Source organism: Salarias fasciatus, chromosome 14, assembly GCF_902148845.1.
Source record: "Salarias fasciatus chromosome 14, fSalaFa1.1, whole genome shotgun sequence".
NCBI lineage: Eukaryota > Metazoa > Chordata > Actinopteri > Blenniiformes > Blenniidae > Salarias > Salarias fasciatus.
The window spans coordinates 13,114,269-13,131,616 of NC_043758.1; the positions used below are offsets into that span (position 1 = coordinate 13,114,269).

Below are 17,348 nucleotides of genomic sequence, written 5' to 3' on the forward strand. Positions count from 1 at the left end.
TGCAGCCGCGTCTTCGATTTTTTCCAAAATGGCGACTGGGACTGGGAAGCCAGAGCAGCACGTAAACATTAAATTCTGCTTTTTGCTGGGAAAAAACAGCAGCAAAAACACTCACCTTGTTGCAGCAAGCCTACAAGGATGATGCTCTGAGGAAGAATCAGGTCCCTGAGTGGTTCGGGTGATTTAAAAAGGGCCAGATGTCCGTGCGTCAGGTCCGCTCAGCAGTGAAAACAATGCTGAGCAGCTTCTTGGCTGTCCAGGGTATCGCCCACAGTGAGTCTGTCCCTCCAGGTCAGACTGTAAACCAGGACTACTGCATGGAAGTCCTCAGACGGCTCCGTGAGGATGTGAGGAGGAAGCGGCCCGCGTAGTGGCAGCGGTAACTGATTAATCCAGGTGTGTCTGGTTTAGACTGCTGCAACAAGACACACCTGGATTAATCATTTTGGCCAATAATACAAGACAGGAAATGAATGTGCACAGTTATTTTCAGGAAGTAGTGGAGCTGTGAAAATGCCCCATTTTGCATTCTGATGCACAAATGCATTAGCTGTAGAAAACATATCTATGAGTATAATAACTAAAATGCTGAGTATTTAATAAAAGTAGTGATTTACATAGTAATGAAAATAATTGTATATTTATGTTTTCAGAGGAGACATCCATCAGAGCTGAAAGCCTTTGGCGACGGTGTGGCAACACGAAAACAAACACTGGAGCCTTCAGGAATGCTGCCCAAACAACCTAAACAGGATGACATGATGGCAGGACGGCAGACGTGTACCACAGGCAAAAGTGGACAAACTTGTCATGAGCTTCATGTGTGTTGGGCTCATCCACCTTCAGTGGTAGAGCGAGTATATATTCAGACAGTTCATGTATATAATTGAATATGCTTCACTGCCTGTAAATAAAACAGTTTAATTGATTTGTATGTACACACGTCCTCGTTTCCTTTTTGCACAACACAATAGAGGCAGAAAACACCTGTTGTTAAAAAGTAACTTTTTACTTTTACTCAAAGTACATTTTAAATCATTTACTTTACTTGAGTAGATTTTTTGACAGGTAACTTTACTTGTACTTAAGTAAAATCACATCAGAGTAACAGTACTTGTACTTGAGTATAATATTTTTGTACTCTTTCCACCTCTGCTGTGGATCAGAAATTAAACTACAGGAAAAGTGAGAAACACCTGCAGCTTGAAGGTTGTAGCAACGCAGATTGGGCAGCAGATAAGGATGACAGGAAGAGCACAACTGGATATTGTTTCAGTTTAAGTGAAAAAGGTCCAGTTATATCCTGGAAGAGCAAGAAACAGCCAACAGTGGCACTATCCACCTGCGAAGCTGAGTATGTTGCACTGGCATCCACTACACAGGAGAGTTTGTATCTTGTACAACTACTTAAAGGGATGGATAGTGAAAATCAGCATGCACCAGTCAGGATATACGAGGACAACCAGGGAGCAATCGCTCTCTCCAAAAACCCAGTATGCAGACAGAGAAGCAAACACATTGATATAAAGTATCACTTTGTTCGGTCTGCACACACAGAAGGGAAGATATCTGTTGAGTACTGCTGTACTACGAACATGGTGGCTGATGTCTTTACCAAGCCAGTGACAAAGGCTAAGTTGGAGAAGTTCAGAGGGTATTTATTTGGAGAGTGATGTGAACTGAAAGATGGAAATGTTTCAAGTTTTTGTTTGTTTTGTTTTTGTTTTTGAAACTCTCAGTACCCCTGAAATGTTTTTCAGTTTGTATATTTATTTTTGTTTATCACCACAGTAAGCTACACACATGTCTTTGAGTGGGAGTGTTAAGTTTATTTTGAAAATACATGCAGCAAAGCCACGTTATAGCTTACGCAGTGACATCATCACGTGTGCCTGCGTGCACTGAGACGCTTTTTTTTTAATATGCGGAAATAAATCCAGTCTGTGTGAGTCCCCAGACGAAAGAAACATGGAGGTCCGTCTCTTCTCTCATGGGAATAATTAACTTTTCTTTGGCAACCGGTGCAAAGAGACTGGAGCAGAGATGTCCAACGCAACACCGGCAAAGCGAGACACACGAAAAGGGAATGACCTTTCCTGACTTGTGTGAAATAAACCCACAGTAGAAACTCAGATATTGGCTCGTTTTCCTCGACTTTCGATTTCCAAACGAAAAACGAGAGACGGCTCATTTCCCGTTTTTCGTTTACCTTCATCCAATCGGAAATCGGTTGGTTTTCTGTTTTTTGGTCTTCTATATCAATCTGGACAACGGATGGCCGTAAAGTACACGGACTGAGAGAGGCCCAGACTTCCCTCGTGGCTCCTCCCAAAGGGCGGAGAGCGGGAAGCGTGGGAGCGGAGCGGAGGGGAGGACTGACGGGGCAGGGGTGTGCATGTCCGGGTACGCACGTCTGGCGATCTTGCGCCTGTGCGGGAGAAAGAAGGAGAGACAGGAAGAGGGAGAGAGAGAGAAAAGAAGGAACCCAGTTCAGCCCGTTCTACCCCCCTGAAGAGGGCAGGGGAGAAACGGGAGGCGTGTCCACGTGCACGGTCCGAGATCTAGTGCCTGCGCATTCACGACGCGCGGTCTGTGTGCCGCTTTAAACTTCACTAAGCTCGGGTTAGTAAAAGAAGAGGACATTGAACGAGTCACCCCTTTTCCACACACACGAGCCGTACTGCCTTGGCCGTATGCTCTGCTGATCAGAGGTGGGAGAGGAGTCACGCACTCGAGAGTGTGCGCAAACGGATGCGCTGCTGAAGCAGGAAAAGGTAACAAAGCCACACGTGTACAATGAACAAACTTCAGTTCTGTTAATTAATAAAGGAACACACCTTGCTTGATCTCGGTTGCCCCGGCGACACACCCATGTGTTCATAATGTATAATGACTGAACGACACAATATTGTGCTCACTGATGATGAGAGGCACACAGTTGAAAGCCAACAAAGGCTCATAAAAATTCTCAAGGCATGACTGTGTGAGCTTGCAATTCAAGTTTGAAACAGAGAGACATCTTTTGTCCTGTCTTTTATTAGTTTCATACAACACATGGTTGTTTGTGTTAAATGAGAACCCATATGTCAAAAAGGTTACCTGCAAAACACCCACTCATTTATACACCCACACACACACACAAGCAAAGCTGTGCATGGTGAAAGTATCTAGAGGATAAATTACAATGAATGAATGGAAATTTCAGAGAAAACAATCATCAATTATTTATGATCATGCAAAAGTACAAAATACTACACACAGCAGTGGAATCTCAAGTAGAGCAGTATTTCTGGAAATTTAGCAAAAACAATGGAGCAAAAATATTTATCTTTGTTTATTAGTTCAGTAATTTAACCTGTCAAACAACAAAATCTTACTAAAAGCACATCATGTTTTTTTTTTTTTTCTTTTTTTTTTTTTTCCACAATATGTTTATTAATTTTCCATTTTAAGAAACAAACAGACAACAAACAAGTAAGGCACAACACTAAAAACACAAGAATAATCTAAAACAAACAAGACAAAACAGAAAACAAAACGAAAACACAAGAAGACAAAAAGCACAAAAGGCAAAAAGAAAGAAAAGAAGAAAAGAAAAAAAAAAAAACAAAAAAAAAAACACCCTAAATAAGATCTGCGGTAAATAAAATATTGATTAAATCAGTATATGCATAGAGTATTCAACATACATATATTTCAATAAACAATGTATACAAATGTGTCGATCATTGCATTCTAAGTCCATAGTTCGGTCTCCATCTTCATCTTTGGTTCTGGTTCATCAGTAGTCCAACTCCGAAACTAAAAAATGGATGAATATTATGGCGCTATAAAAGCAATTACCACAGTCCTTGTCCAGTTCTGTGTATTTACACATTATGCCCCTTCATGAAGTCTTGGAAAGACATCATGTTACATGGGAATCCCAAATACTCCTTAGTTTTTCATGAGATATCATGAAGTATACCATGCTGTAAGGTTTTTGACCACATCAATCTTGCCTTTCCTCATTCTCACCACCTTGCAGGCTCTGCAGTAGAACTCACTCCACATGAACGTCACGTACACACTGTAGTCTTTCCTCCAGCTGAGGTGCATCTGGATCAGAGCTGGACTGTCCTTCACCTTCAGCAGGTACAGGGCCAGCTCCTGCACTGTGGGGAAGTCATCAACGTGGATGAAGGCCTCGGGGGGCAGGAAGCGCTCGTAGTTCTTCCTGGACGGACCCAGGACCACCGGGATGGCGCCGCCGCGCACCGCATTCCACAGCTTCTCTGTGATGTAGTCGGTGTGCTGAGAGTTCTCGAAGGCCAGGTAGAAGCGGTACCGTCTCAACATTTTAACCACATTGTACTTGCCTTTTGGTAAGGTTCTGTTCCCTGCACGCCCAAAAAGATCAATTTTAATGTACTCTTTAAGAAGTTTGTAGAAGTGCACACGCTCCAAATGATCTTCCCAGTGGCTGACCACCCAGGCCACAAAGCCAGGACGAGGATTCCAGGAGGAGTTGAGCCGATATGCAAAACGGGTCTGAGGAATTTTATGTAATAACACATTTGGGATTAAATACCCCAAAGTCACAAAGATATCAGCATCCTCTCGGAAGTTCAGTGTGAGGTTGTAAATACCTTCATATTTCCACAGTCTAAAAGCATGTGAGGGAGACTCCATTTCGAACCATATCCACTTTTGCGCAGGTGGTCGTGGTTCTGGAGGCAACGGAGATGTTTCGGCAACGTTTACTAACCGGTGCCGCATGACCACAGCATCAGCCTTGTTGTACATGCTCCTGTCTCCAGTGATTGTACACCCACTGATCCGAAAGCTTTCCCAGCAATCACGAGGTTTTTTTTCCATGTTATGCCAGACCAGGAGTAGTATTTCTGCGTTGTTGTCCTCTGAAACAGGGACAGATGGTTCAGCATTTGACACATCCGACAGGTCGAGGAGGCAGATTCCTGGAAGCAACAGAAAATTCACTGCTGCCAATCCGACCAAAGAGTAAATCCCTTTAAAAGCAGAGTTCTTGATGAGGGACAAATCTGAATCCATGTTTGCCCTGTCGCCTGTGATCACAGAACAGTCAGCCGGTACCAAGCAAGCTCGAGTTTGTAATGTTGGTTTTCTCACAGTCTCACGTCAAGTGCAATTTAGTTTCAGAGTAGTGAAGAATTAAATGACTGTGTGGTAAAACCAGTCTCACCTGGGTGTGTGCCTGAAAGAATTCCAGTGCTGTTGTCATGAATCAGTGCCAAATCCAACAGCAGACTCATACACAGTGATAAAAGGTCAAAAAGTTTATTGCATGGGGAAAATCCTGTCCCGGTTCAAAGTGAATTTGAATTATTTATTCCTGAATGTGAATTAATTAATTTAAAAAAACAATTGCACAGTTTGAATATTTGCTTTTAAAAATCTGCATCTGAATGGTCTTGTGGAGTTCAAGGTTAAATTTAAAGGATACGTTCAGTTTAAACAGTTTTCACATTGCTTATAGAATGAAGTACAACAATATACTGTCCGAGAATGCTTTTCTGATCCAGACAGTGCAACCGGGCTGTGGTAGAGACTTTTTTTTGTGTACCAAAAATAAACTGGAAGACCCAACCAAAACCTACAGGACCAAACGGGCAACTTTCAAATCAAATCAAACTTTATTTGTAGAGCACTTTTTCATATTTATGAAAACAACGCAAAGTGCTGAACAGTAAAAACAGTCATCAAAACAAAAGAATAAAAACCGCACCATCAATAAATACACACACACACACACACACACACACACACACACACACACTGAATTATTTGCACACAGCAGAGGAGACATGGCATGGCACTAAGCATCATGGGAAAACACTACCAGTGGGGCCGTTCACACCAGGAGAAGTCGAAGGTCATTAATATTGGGGCCCCACTACTACTCAATAGAGTAAGTATTCTTCTCATATCTTTACGCTGTTTCTTTTACTTAGATTTGTTTGCTTGATGATCAAATTATATTTACAATTTAGCTTACTTCACTTTTTCTGATCGGTCAACAAAACAACCAAAACATTTATCTCTGTAATATGCTTGAAAGAAGGCCCGAGGCGTTTGGCAGCGTGAGGATGTTTATTCCAAGAGCAGGGATCAGAAACATGCGTTAGCATCGGCAGTCGAAAAAACACATTCACAACAACACTGCGGCTTCCGTTGCTCACGCTTACGTCACACAACCACCTCGACATATAGATACAGATACCTAGATGTAGGTGTCTAGATACGCGTGCACTGTGCCAAGTCGTAAATTCAAATGGAACATATATCTGCATATATGACAATCTCGACACCGGGCTGTCGTGGAGGAGTGGCGTGAGTGGACCATGATGAAATATTGGTGAAACTAATGAGTTTTTGGACGATTAAAGCCATTTTAGGAGCGGCGTTACCGATGCCTCGTCTGCTAACAGTATATGAATGTGCACCGCTCGATTTTGGATCTAAATGTCTCCCGAAGCACTGTTCGGATCAGAAAAGCATTCTGGGTGAGTATATTGTTGTACTTCATTCTATAAACAACGTGAAAACTGTTTAAACCGAAATTATCCTTTAACAAAGGGATGAGATCCGGAGGGATAATCCAAATGAGTAATTTAAAACACGAGCAGAAATCCAAACGACAATCCAGAAACACAAGGAAGAACTTGATCAATATTTTTAATGAGGTATCACAAAAGACGTTGAAGGCACCCTGCCGTCGGCTGCCACCCAATCCGCCCGGCCCCTATGGTTCCCTCGGCGGGTGGTGGGTCCGCCGGAGGGTTGGCCCACATCGCTCCTTCTGCATTTCATACCGTCTAAAAGTTCTGTTTCCCCAATTCGTTCTTACTGTTTAGTTTCACTTTTCTCTATTCAAATTCAGTTTTTCCAATAATGTTTTTTTTTGTACCACACATCTGGGACCTACTTGTTCCACCCTGTTCCAGAGGCAGTTCATTCACTGCAGTCTTTACTGCAGGCTGACAACATGACGACAACCATAGCATACAGCACTAGCTCTGCCTAGTGGCCACAGATATTACATTCCACCACATCCCTCTTTTTCCACAATAACAGAATATTTTGACCTATATTAAGTGTTTTCTTTCACAACTCTTTTCTTAAAACATCAAACATTTTCTGTTGTTTCGTGCATAACAATATTTTAAGCTTTTTTGTATTCATTCCGTAAACAATACAATTTCTCATCTATTCACTTTTTTTTTAAAACAGATTTATGCTTCAGTAAACATGAAAACATTGTGAACCTGTAACTCTCAACGTCCACTTAATCATCTCTGAACCTGGCAGGGTACCGGACTGCACGGCCACTGCATGTGTAGCAGGCTGGAGTAGCTACTGTCCACAGTTTGGGATGTAGAAACACTTGGCAGGGGCTCTTGAGGTGGTTCTGCAGATTGATCCTCTGAGTCAGATTGTTCATCAACTAAAGTGTCTTTGAACAGACTCGGGTGGATTTTCCTCAGATGCCTCCTGTTTCTCCAAAGGATCCGTCCTGCTGGAGTCCGCACGGTGTAGCAGCACGGTTCTTCTCTCTGTTGAACAATGACAGCTGGCTCCCATCTGTGTCTTATTTGCATGTGCACTGTTACCTGCGGCTAACTCAGGAAGTGGCTTTGCACGTTGGTCACAGTGTGGTTTCTGGCGAGACTGTATTTCTCTTATATTGTCTGGAATTTGTAGAGGAGTAATCTGTTTGAGAAGAGCACTGGAGCACGGAAGTGTGCTGCGCAGGACTCTGCCCATCAACATTTGTGCAAGAGACATGTTTAGTCAGGTAACTGAGGTGTTTCTCAAGAGCCCCTTTCACACTGGCCAAAAAACCCGTTTAAACCCGCTAATAATTGGCTCCTCGTGGCAGTGTGAAAGGTTTTTTGTTGTTGTTGTTGTTGTTTTTTTATGCATGATTTATTGATAGATTTTAAGCAAGGAAACAAGCAAGTGGATAATGTCAATATCATGTATCGGAGGCTTACACGAAAAAGTATATATCCACCGATATTAACAGATATATATTAAATGTGGCTAATAACAAAAGGAACAGAACAAAATCAGACAAGAAAAAGAAAAACAACTGCAACTATCACAACAAAACAAAATAAAAGGAGAGAAAAAAAGAACACACACACACACACACACACACACACACACACACACACACACACACAATCTACACTGCGAACAGTGCCAAGTGCTACAACTATTATCTATCAAAAGATATAAGTCCTTTCTGAAATGGTTACGGGGGCGTGAATAAAGAACAAAGATCTTGGGTCATGGGGTTAGTTCAAGTGACAATGACAAGATATGATGTTGAAAGGGTGACCAGACTTTACAAAAAATATTGTCAGAACCTCTGAGAGAATATTTATTTTTTTCCAAATTCATAAATGAAAGCGCATCTTTTATCCTGTGAGAGTGGGTAGGTGGGTGAGGATCTTTCCAGCGCATAAGAATAGCTCTTCTAGCCAGTAATGTGAGATAAGCAATAAGTTCTTCAAAATGAGATGGCAAAGAATGGAGGATAGGTAGAATCCTAAATAGAGCAGTCAGAGGCGATTTTGGAACTGTAACAGATGAAATAGCAGAAAGTGAATCAAAAGCTGCATCCCAAATTGCAGACAGTACAGGGCAGGTTAGAAACATATGGGTGAGGTTAGCCGGGCCTGAATTACATATCGGACAGTTGGGATCTGTGCCTGGAAAAATCCTACTTTTCGACCAATGTACCCTATGAACTACCTTACATTGGATAATGCAAAGACGGGCACAAATAGATGAGGAATGGACCCGTTTCAGAATACATTGCCACTGTTTATCAATAATATCTACATCAAGCTCCTCCGACCAAATCAGACGGAGGTGATCAGTTGTTACTGAATGTTTAGAAAGCAATTGGTGATATAACTTTGAAATTGCACCCCTCAGAGAAGGCTTAATCTCCAGTATGGTATCCATAATAGTGGCATTGGGGATGTTAGAAGAGCGAGGGAAATGCTTATTGATAAAGTCTCGAGCTTGCAAATACCTAAAAAAGTGTTTATTGGTTAGATTAAATTTTGAGGATAATTGAGCAAATGAGGCCAAAATACCATCCACATAAAAGTCCTTCACCGAGACATGTCCGTGGCTCTTCCACAAAGCGAATGATCTATCAGTAAGTGATGGGGGAAACAGAGGGTTCAGATCAAACGGCCAGTGAAGAGGTATTCTTAATAAACTAAAGTGTTTCTTCGCTAAAGTGTTATTTCGCTTGATGCGGAGAAGGCATTTGATCGGGTGGAGCGGGGTTACCTGTTTTCAGTCCTCCAAAAAATTGGTTTTGGCCTGAAGTTTGTTTCTTGGATCCGTCTTTTATACTCTGCTCCAGTGGATAGAGTTAAAACGAACTCAGAAATTTCAACGTCTTTTCCTCTTTCCCTCAGCACACGCCAGAGCTGCCCTCTCTCACCCCTGCTATTTGCACTTGCTATAGAGCCTTTGTCCATAGCCTTGAAGAGATCCACATTATTCTCAGGTATAATCAGAGAAGGTATTGAGCATAGAGTAGCATTGTACGCTGACGATGTATTGCTGTATGTCCAGGACCCAGTGAACTGTGTAGTCAGAGTGGTGAACCAACTAGAGACTTTTGGTGTGTTTTCTGGCTACAAACTAAATATTGCAAAAAGTACATGTTTTCCTATTAACCAGTTGGCAAAGCTAATTTCCCCTGATACACTACCTTTCTGATTATCTCTTAGTGTCTTTAAATATTTAGGTGTCAACATCTCACACTCTTTCAGCTCACTACATAAGAACAACTTTGTGGAACTGATCGAAAAGATCAAATCGGATCTTAAGAGATGGAGTGTGCTGCCTCTGTCATTGGTAGGCCACGTTGAAACAATTAAATTGAATATACTACCTAGGCTTTATTTCTCTTTTTCACTTGCATCACAACCGTCTCAGTATACTAACAGTCTGATTGTTCTTGCTTCATTGAAAATCTGGAAACAGTTCAGGCAGCATTTTTCCTTCGTCCTGTCCTCTATCTGTAATAACCATCTTTTCTTACCTTCCTCTTTAGATTTTGTTTTTGATTTATGGAAGGGGAAGGGGCTGGTCTCTTTTCATGATCTTTTTTTGAACAAAATATTTGGTAGATGGGAAAGTGTTGCTGCTAAGTTTGGCCTGTCAGTACAGGTGTTACGGCCCAGCTCAAGACCGCAACAAACACGGAGGGGACAACAGCAGAAGATTTAAATACTTTGTTTAATCATTAATTAAGGTTTCTTCTCTTTAATTAAATATTCCTAAAAGCTGCAAATACAAAAAGCTATCAGTATGTTGTCAGTATAGATGAGAGCAGAACGCAGTAACCTGTAGTGCATGTTGTTTGCAATCAGTGAATGGAATCACCAGCAGGTGAATGTGTGGTGTTGTAAAGGGTGCGGACGTGCGTGCAGGAATCAGTATAAGTGGAGTAAGCTGAGGTGCATGTTGCGTGAGTGTATCAGTAAGTTAACCTGTAAAAGAGGCACGTGGCAGACTCAGAGCATGGCAGCGTTGGTAGAGGGTGGCAGCCCGAAGAGAGAGCGAGGCAGAGAGTGAGCACAGGGGACCCAGAGGAAGGCGGAAGCCGGGCTTTTAACAGGGCGCAGCCGGAAGTGGCGCAGCCCCAGGACGCACCACAGCTAGGGTGACCACCTCCAGAAAGACAAAAAGTGGGACACCTGGCATGTTTTGGAGGGACAAGGTGGGATGGATGCAACCATCTGTAAACACTGACCATACTTCACAGTTTAGACCACAAGACCATTAAAACAAAATATTTAATATGTAGCCTCTATATTTTCAGGAAACATTTAATTTGATTTTTTGATTTGATTTATTTATTTCATTCATTTAAATAAAACAAAAAGTGAATGCAACATACTTGCATCTGCATACTTCAGCACATATATGAATGAAAAGGTACAGAAAGAAGCAAAAGCTTATAATATCTGCCCCTTGTCAATTCAGAAATCCTTTAAACTTCCGATGTGCGCGCTACATACAATACATAACAAAGAAACAATACATAACAAAAAAACAAGTTGTCATCATACAACACAAATTTCAAAGATGTCCTACATGGCGTCTTTGTATCTATCCATCAGAATTAGTTTCACACTCTTTTTAAAACAATGGATGGATTTTGAGGTTTTGATTTCACACTCAAGGCTGTTCCATAGATTTACACCGTGGACTGAGATACACCTTTCCTTTGGTTTAGTTCTAAACTTAGGTTTACAAAAAAAATCTGATCCTCTTAAATTATACTTACTTTCTTTCTTTTTGAATCTATTTTGCAGGTTTTCTGGTAATGTTTTCTGGTGAGCTTTATACATACATTTGAGAACGTTAATTTCAACCAATTCATTAAATTTTTATGTTCCTAATTGTAAAAAAATTGGATTTGTGTGAGCTCTGTATCCACTGCCATTTACAACACGAAGAGCACGTTTCTGTAAAATGCAAATTGGATCAAGGTAGGTTTTACATGCATTTCCCCACACTTCTATACAGTAAGTCAAATGTGGAATAATTAAGGAATTATACAACAGTAATAAAGCATTCTTATTGAGAGACTCTCTTTAACCTTGTGTAACACAGCAATAGTTTGGGATAATTTTGTTTTAACACGTTCTGTGTGTGATTTCCATGTTAAATGTTCATCAATTAAAACACCCAAGAACTTTACTTCATGCACTCGTTCGATCTCTAACCCTTGAATGGAAAGTCTTGCACCAATATCTTTTTCTTTACAAGTAAAGACCATAAATTTTGTCTTGTTAATGTTTATAGATAGTTTGTTAGCATTAAACCAGTGTAATACTTTCTCAAACTCATTTTCCACTGTTTGTAACACCTCATTTATGTTTTTTCCCGTGTAAAACAATGTGGTACCATCTGCAAATAAAATACATTTTAGTACATTTGAAGCAGACACAATATCATTCACATAGAGGAGAAAGAGAATTGGTCCAAGGACTGAGCCCTGTGGTACCCCACAAGTTATATTGCAAAAGTTGGATTTTGTGTCATTAACTTCCACAAACTGACTTCGATCTTTTAGGTAACTTGCGACCCATTGATGTGCGACCCCTCTGATACCATATTTGTATAATTTTTGCAGAAGTATCTCATGGTCTAATGTATCAAATGCTTTCTGAAGATCGACAAAGATGCTTACTAAAAATTGCTTATTGTCCATAGCATTGGTGATTTCTTCAGTCAGCTCCATTAATGCTGTTGCAGTTGAATGATTTGCACGAAAACCATACTGGCTGTGACTTAAAATTTTGTATGTTTCAATAAATTTATTCAGTCTAATCACAAACAATTTCTCTAATACCTTTGAAAATTGTGATAGCAAAGCCACGGGTCTGTAATTTGAAAAATCATTTTTATTACCTTTTTTAAATAGTGGTATTATTTTAGCTACTTTCATATGGTCAGGAAACAGTCCGGTGGTGAATGACAGATTACATATATACGTAAAAGGTTCAATAACAGCATCTATAATGTTCTTTATCAGCAGCATATTCATGTCTGTATAATCGTTGGATTTTTTGTTCGCTAATTTATTCACAATTGACAAAATTTCGTTCCCATGCACTCTCTCCAGAAAAATACTGTTTACATTTTCTGCTATATCACAATCATTGTCTGTGTTTACCTTAGGAATATGCTGTGATAAAGTTGCTCCAGTATTCACAAAGAAGTCATTAAATTCATTCACTATTTCCTCTTTACCAAAGATATCTACATTATTCTTTGTGAAATAGTTTGGGATATATGATTTAGCTTTGTTTTTATGCAAGACTGTGTTTATTATACTCCATGTATTTCTAATGCTATTTTTATTTTTTTTCCAATAATTTGGTATAATAGTCCTTTTTTTGTATTCTTATAATTGATACAAGTTTATTTTTATATTTTTTATACTTAACCTCTGCATCTTTTGTTCTCAATTTAAGAAACAACTTGTATAAGTAATTTTTTTTCTTACATGCATTCTTCAATCCGTTTGTCATCCATGGACAATGAGTATTTCTCTTATCCTGACCACGAATTTTAATCATTTTGCAATTTTTATCATATAAGGTTATGAAACATCACACAGAATTAAGTAACAAATGTGTTTTACTTACTTAAGTAAAACATATATTGACACATTAACAACCAACTCGGCACCGCCTCCGGGATACAGTCAAGTCGGCATCAAAGCCAAGTCGGCCTCGGCGGGGGGGGGGGGCTCTCAAGTGGCCGAGTTGGTCGGTGCCGACTTGACTGTAAGCGGCTTACCAACTTGGCCAAAAGCCTCTTTTTTTTTCTTTTTTTTTTATCACGATGCGGCTGCGGCACAGCGATTTGCACAGTTTTTTGACTCGGATGTAGGTTTTTTTGTTGTTTGTTTTTTGCCGCGGCGAGAGCGCAGATTTGCATTTGCACCAGCCTAGTTGATTGGTTCACAACAGTGAAATATAATAAAATATTTGATAAAAATTTAATAAAAATTTAAATGAAAAAATTCAAGGAGTCTGTGCCTTCAGAGCGGGCAGAGCGGACATATAATGAAACTTTTCCTAATCACAGCTAAACGTGTTTTTATTCTGGTGTAAATCCAATCTGTGGACAAAAATAATGATTTAAAGGTGCTATCCACGATTTTAATTTAACCACAACGAGAAAAATGCTTTTGACATCATGTACTAGTAAGTCCATGCTACATTTCTGTGAAAAAAAATCACACATTGATCAGCGTGTTTTGGATATCTGGCCCCGCGAAGCGCTGCCTGAGGATTTAGCGTGACGACCGCTCTCCTCTACTCACAGCGCAGCAGCAGTGGGGGCGGGGGGGAGCGAGGCCGTCTTCAGCGCGTGCACAACACCGGTAAACAGACCAGCATGGAAGCCGAAGGAGCAACAAGCTACTTTCTGCATTGAACATGTAGCGACAAGGTAACATATGGTTTACCTGAGACGAAGTGGCCATTTATTTTGAACAAAAAAGAGTCGAAGTGGCTTCTGCTGTGTTTCCTCCGGAGGATTGTGCACGCGTATGGGATGTGCCTGTAGCGTCGTGCACGCTGAGTGGGAGCAGAGCGGAGGGGGGAGTGGAAGGGTTTTCTCAATTTGAGGAACCAGTCAGAGAGGTCGGAGGCGGAGCCAACATTTCAAACTGAAGTCAGGGCTCAAAATTGTGCAGAATCACAGATAGCTCCTTTAAGATATTTAGTGATTAAAATAAGCAGCTTGGGTTTGTCACACTATCCGCTCAAAAGAAAAAAAACAAACAAACACAAAACAGAAAAAAACACACACATGATTATCTGATTATCAAATGCGGAGGTCAAATTCTAAGACATTTAACTATGTTTCCCTCCTCCGTACTGTAGAACTTAAATTTTCTGACAGGGTCATCACAGTCCTCACAGTCTGCTACGTGCACGAGAGAGGGGTTGGGGTTTACGCTGACGGCGATGCCGAAATTAATGAATGACCTGAGGGAATGAGCTCTCCCATTATTCCTATAGTGGAGATAAACGTCAATATAGGAATGGAGGGAAATAATGATTAACACTAGAACTAAAATGATTAACACTAGAACTGCTAGCATTCTTACCCCCCCCCCTCCAAAGGCCGCAGCGCTCAGCCAGACCGTCATACATTTTGCTGTGTTTTTGCGCAGGAGCACCACAGTTTGTTTTTCTGTAATCTAATATATTAGAAATTAAGATAAATAAACAAAATATTAAGCCAAGAGTATCAGCAAACCTTTTAATGCCTCATGTCTGCTTTATTAATGCCTCAAATCAGGTTTTAAAATGTATTTAATTTTTACAGTGCGCATTTCAGCAGCGTCACCTCTCACTCACACTCCGCGTACTCATTTCCCTGATAAACACGCACACACACGTCAACACACACAAAATAGTTGTATTATTAACCATCAATAATAATCAGGAACATATTAAAATTAGTAAAGTAAGTCTCCCCGGCTGCGCATCAGGACGGACACCTTCCCACATGGCCCCCTCCTCACCCTGCTCATTTGGTTCTGAGACTGCAGGCTCCACAGGATTTATTCAGAAAATATATTCGTTCAAAAATTAATTTTTGGAAACGAAAAATACATGGTTTGCTGTACTTTGATGGAGGATATAATATTTTCTTCCAACATTATTTTTATTAAATTAAATTCACAAATAACATCTCACAGTACACAGACAAAAAAATTGCACTCCTATCAGAGAAAGCATTGAGGGCAGCTATATTACTGTCATTATCATCATTGTCTAATGTCCAATCACCCTTACTTTACAAACCAAATCTGTGTAACATCAGTTAGTGCAAAACAGAATATATGAACTGTAAATATAGTTAGTGTATATATTCAAAAAGAAAAACAAAGAGATAAACAAAAACAACTAATTAAAATTGAAAAAACAACAACAACAAAAACAAAAAAAAAACAAAAAAAGTTTCTCTGTTGTAACATGGGAAAGCTTAAGGTTTTTCACTATTCTTCCAGTTTCTCAATTTCAAAAAGAGTACAGTTCGCACAGGATAAAGAATCCCAATAATAAATGAAAAGAAATTAATTTAGAAAACCTGCAAAGGGCCAATAATGTCTATGCCTCAACCTCCTCATTCATCACATTACTTAAGTCCACATTCCCCATGTATTGAATAAAAGGGCCCCAAATATTTTGGAAATGTGGTAGTTTACCCTTTAAAATGTAAGTGATTTTCTCCATAGGTAAAGTTGTGGACATTTCCTTAATCCAGGCAATAAATTTAGGTTTACTGGTCTTTCTCCATGAAAGTGCAATAACTCTTTTTGCCAGCAGTAAACACAGATCCAGGGCAGCAATGTTTTTCCTAGACAAATGATGCTCATCAGAATATAAACCCAAAATAAACAATTTAGGATCAAGAGCTAATTTTACACCGAGTATAGTCTCCAACACTTGTTTAATCTTACCCCAGAACTGTTGAACTTTATTACATTCCCAGATGCAATGAAAGAACGTTCCCCTCTCCTCTCCACACTTGAAGCATAAATCTGGAATAGATCCATTATATTTATTGAGTTTTTCTGGTGTCACGTATGTCCTTATTAACCAGTTATATTGCAGCACCTTAAGCCGAGTATTTGTAGTTTTTGTTTGCGCTTTGCCGCACGCTTCTTCCCAATCCTCTGAGGACAAGTTCTTCTGCAAATCCTCCCTCCAGGCATTAAGTTTTCGAGAACAGGACTCAGAAGAATATTTCGCCAACATAGTGTATAATTTGGAGATGATTCCCTTTCCACAACAATCATTTTTCATTTCTTTTTCCAAGGTAGATAATGGAGGGATCAACAAACTTTGAGATGCTCTTTGAGTTCTCTGAGTATTGAAAAATATTCCACCAAAAATTGTGTTTCTAATAATTGCATCTGATGAAGGCATATTTGAACCTCAGAGAAAATAGGAATTCCCACCTTAGGCGTGAAATCCAAATGAATGTGGAATATTATTGATTTAAAAGGGACTGGCTGGTGCAACATTCAACCCCGTAACAGCGCTTCAACCATGTAAAAGTGCTTTTTTGTTACGGGGTTGAATGTTACGGGGTTGAAGATTTTAGCTAAAAGTAGTCACATATCCACATTAGCTCGGGTGTAGAGCATCATATACCATGAGGAAAACAAGAAATTCATGTATTTTACCAAGACAATTATTTGCTTTTACTCAAACAATAGTAAGTATCATTTATGTATGTAACAGAGTTGAAAGGTTGAGCTTGACGATGTCAATCTGATGATAAAAACAATTAAATATCACAAAGAAAGTATGCTAACACTTTCCTCTCTTAACAGAATGTGCGGGAAAATGAAGAGAGATGTCACTTTCTGGATGCTGAAGAACTTGGGCTGAACCATTATTTTGAAAAGGGGGAGGGTTGATATCAATCAATCAATCAATTCTTTTTTGTATAGCCCAGTATCACAACAACAGTTGCCTCAGAGGGCTTCAAGATATGGTGTTACGGGGTTGAACAAAACTGAGGGACATGGTTAAATATAGCCATTGTATAAATTTTTAATATATTTTTCTTATATTTCTTTATTTTAGGTAATCATAGACAGGATAATTATTATATTAGCAAAAAAATATATAGTTACTGGATATTTTTATTTGGTTTATATTCAATGAAAAGTAACTTTGGTAAGTGGGGACATGTACATTTGGCAGACCTCTCGGCCTCGACAAGTCATAAAATTTTTCTAAACA

General features: G+C 39.8%; 1 protein-coding gene across 1 annotated transcript; it reads right to left on the reverse strand.

The window, feature by feature from the left end:
• Positions 1-3,085: 3,085 nt before the first annotated feature.
• On the reverse strand, positions 3,086-5,128 carry LOC115400870 (alpha-(1,3)-fucosyltransferase 4-like). Its single transcript, XM_030108925.1, has 2 exons — positions 3,912-5,128; positions 3,086-3,391 (listed from the first exon to the last, which is right to left on the reverse strand). Exon 1 carries the CDS (start codon positions 5,050-5,052, stop codon positions 3,955-3,957), a length of 1,098 nt encoding a protein of 365 aa, XP_029964785.1. The 5' UTR covers positions 5,053-5,128; the 3' UTR covers positions 3,086-3,391; positions 3,912-3,954.
• Positions 5,129-17,348: the final 12,220 nt, after the last annotated feature.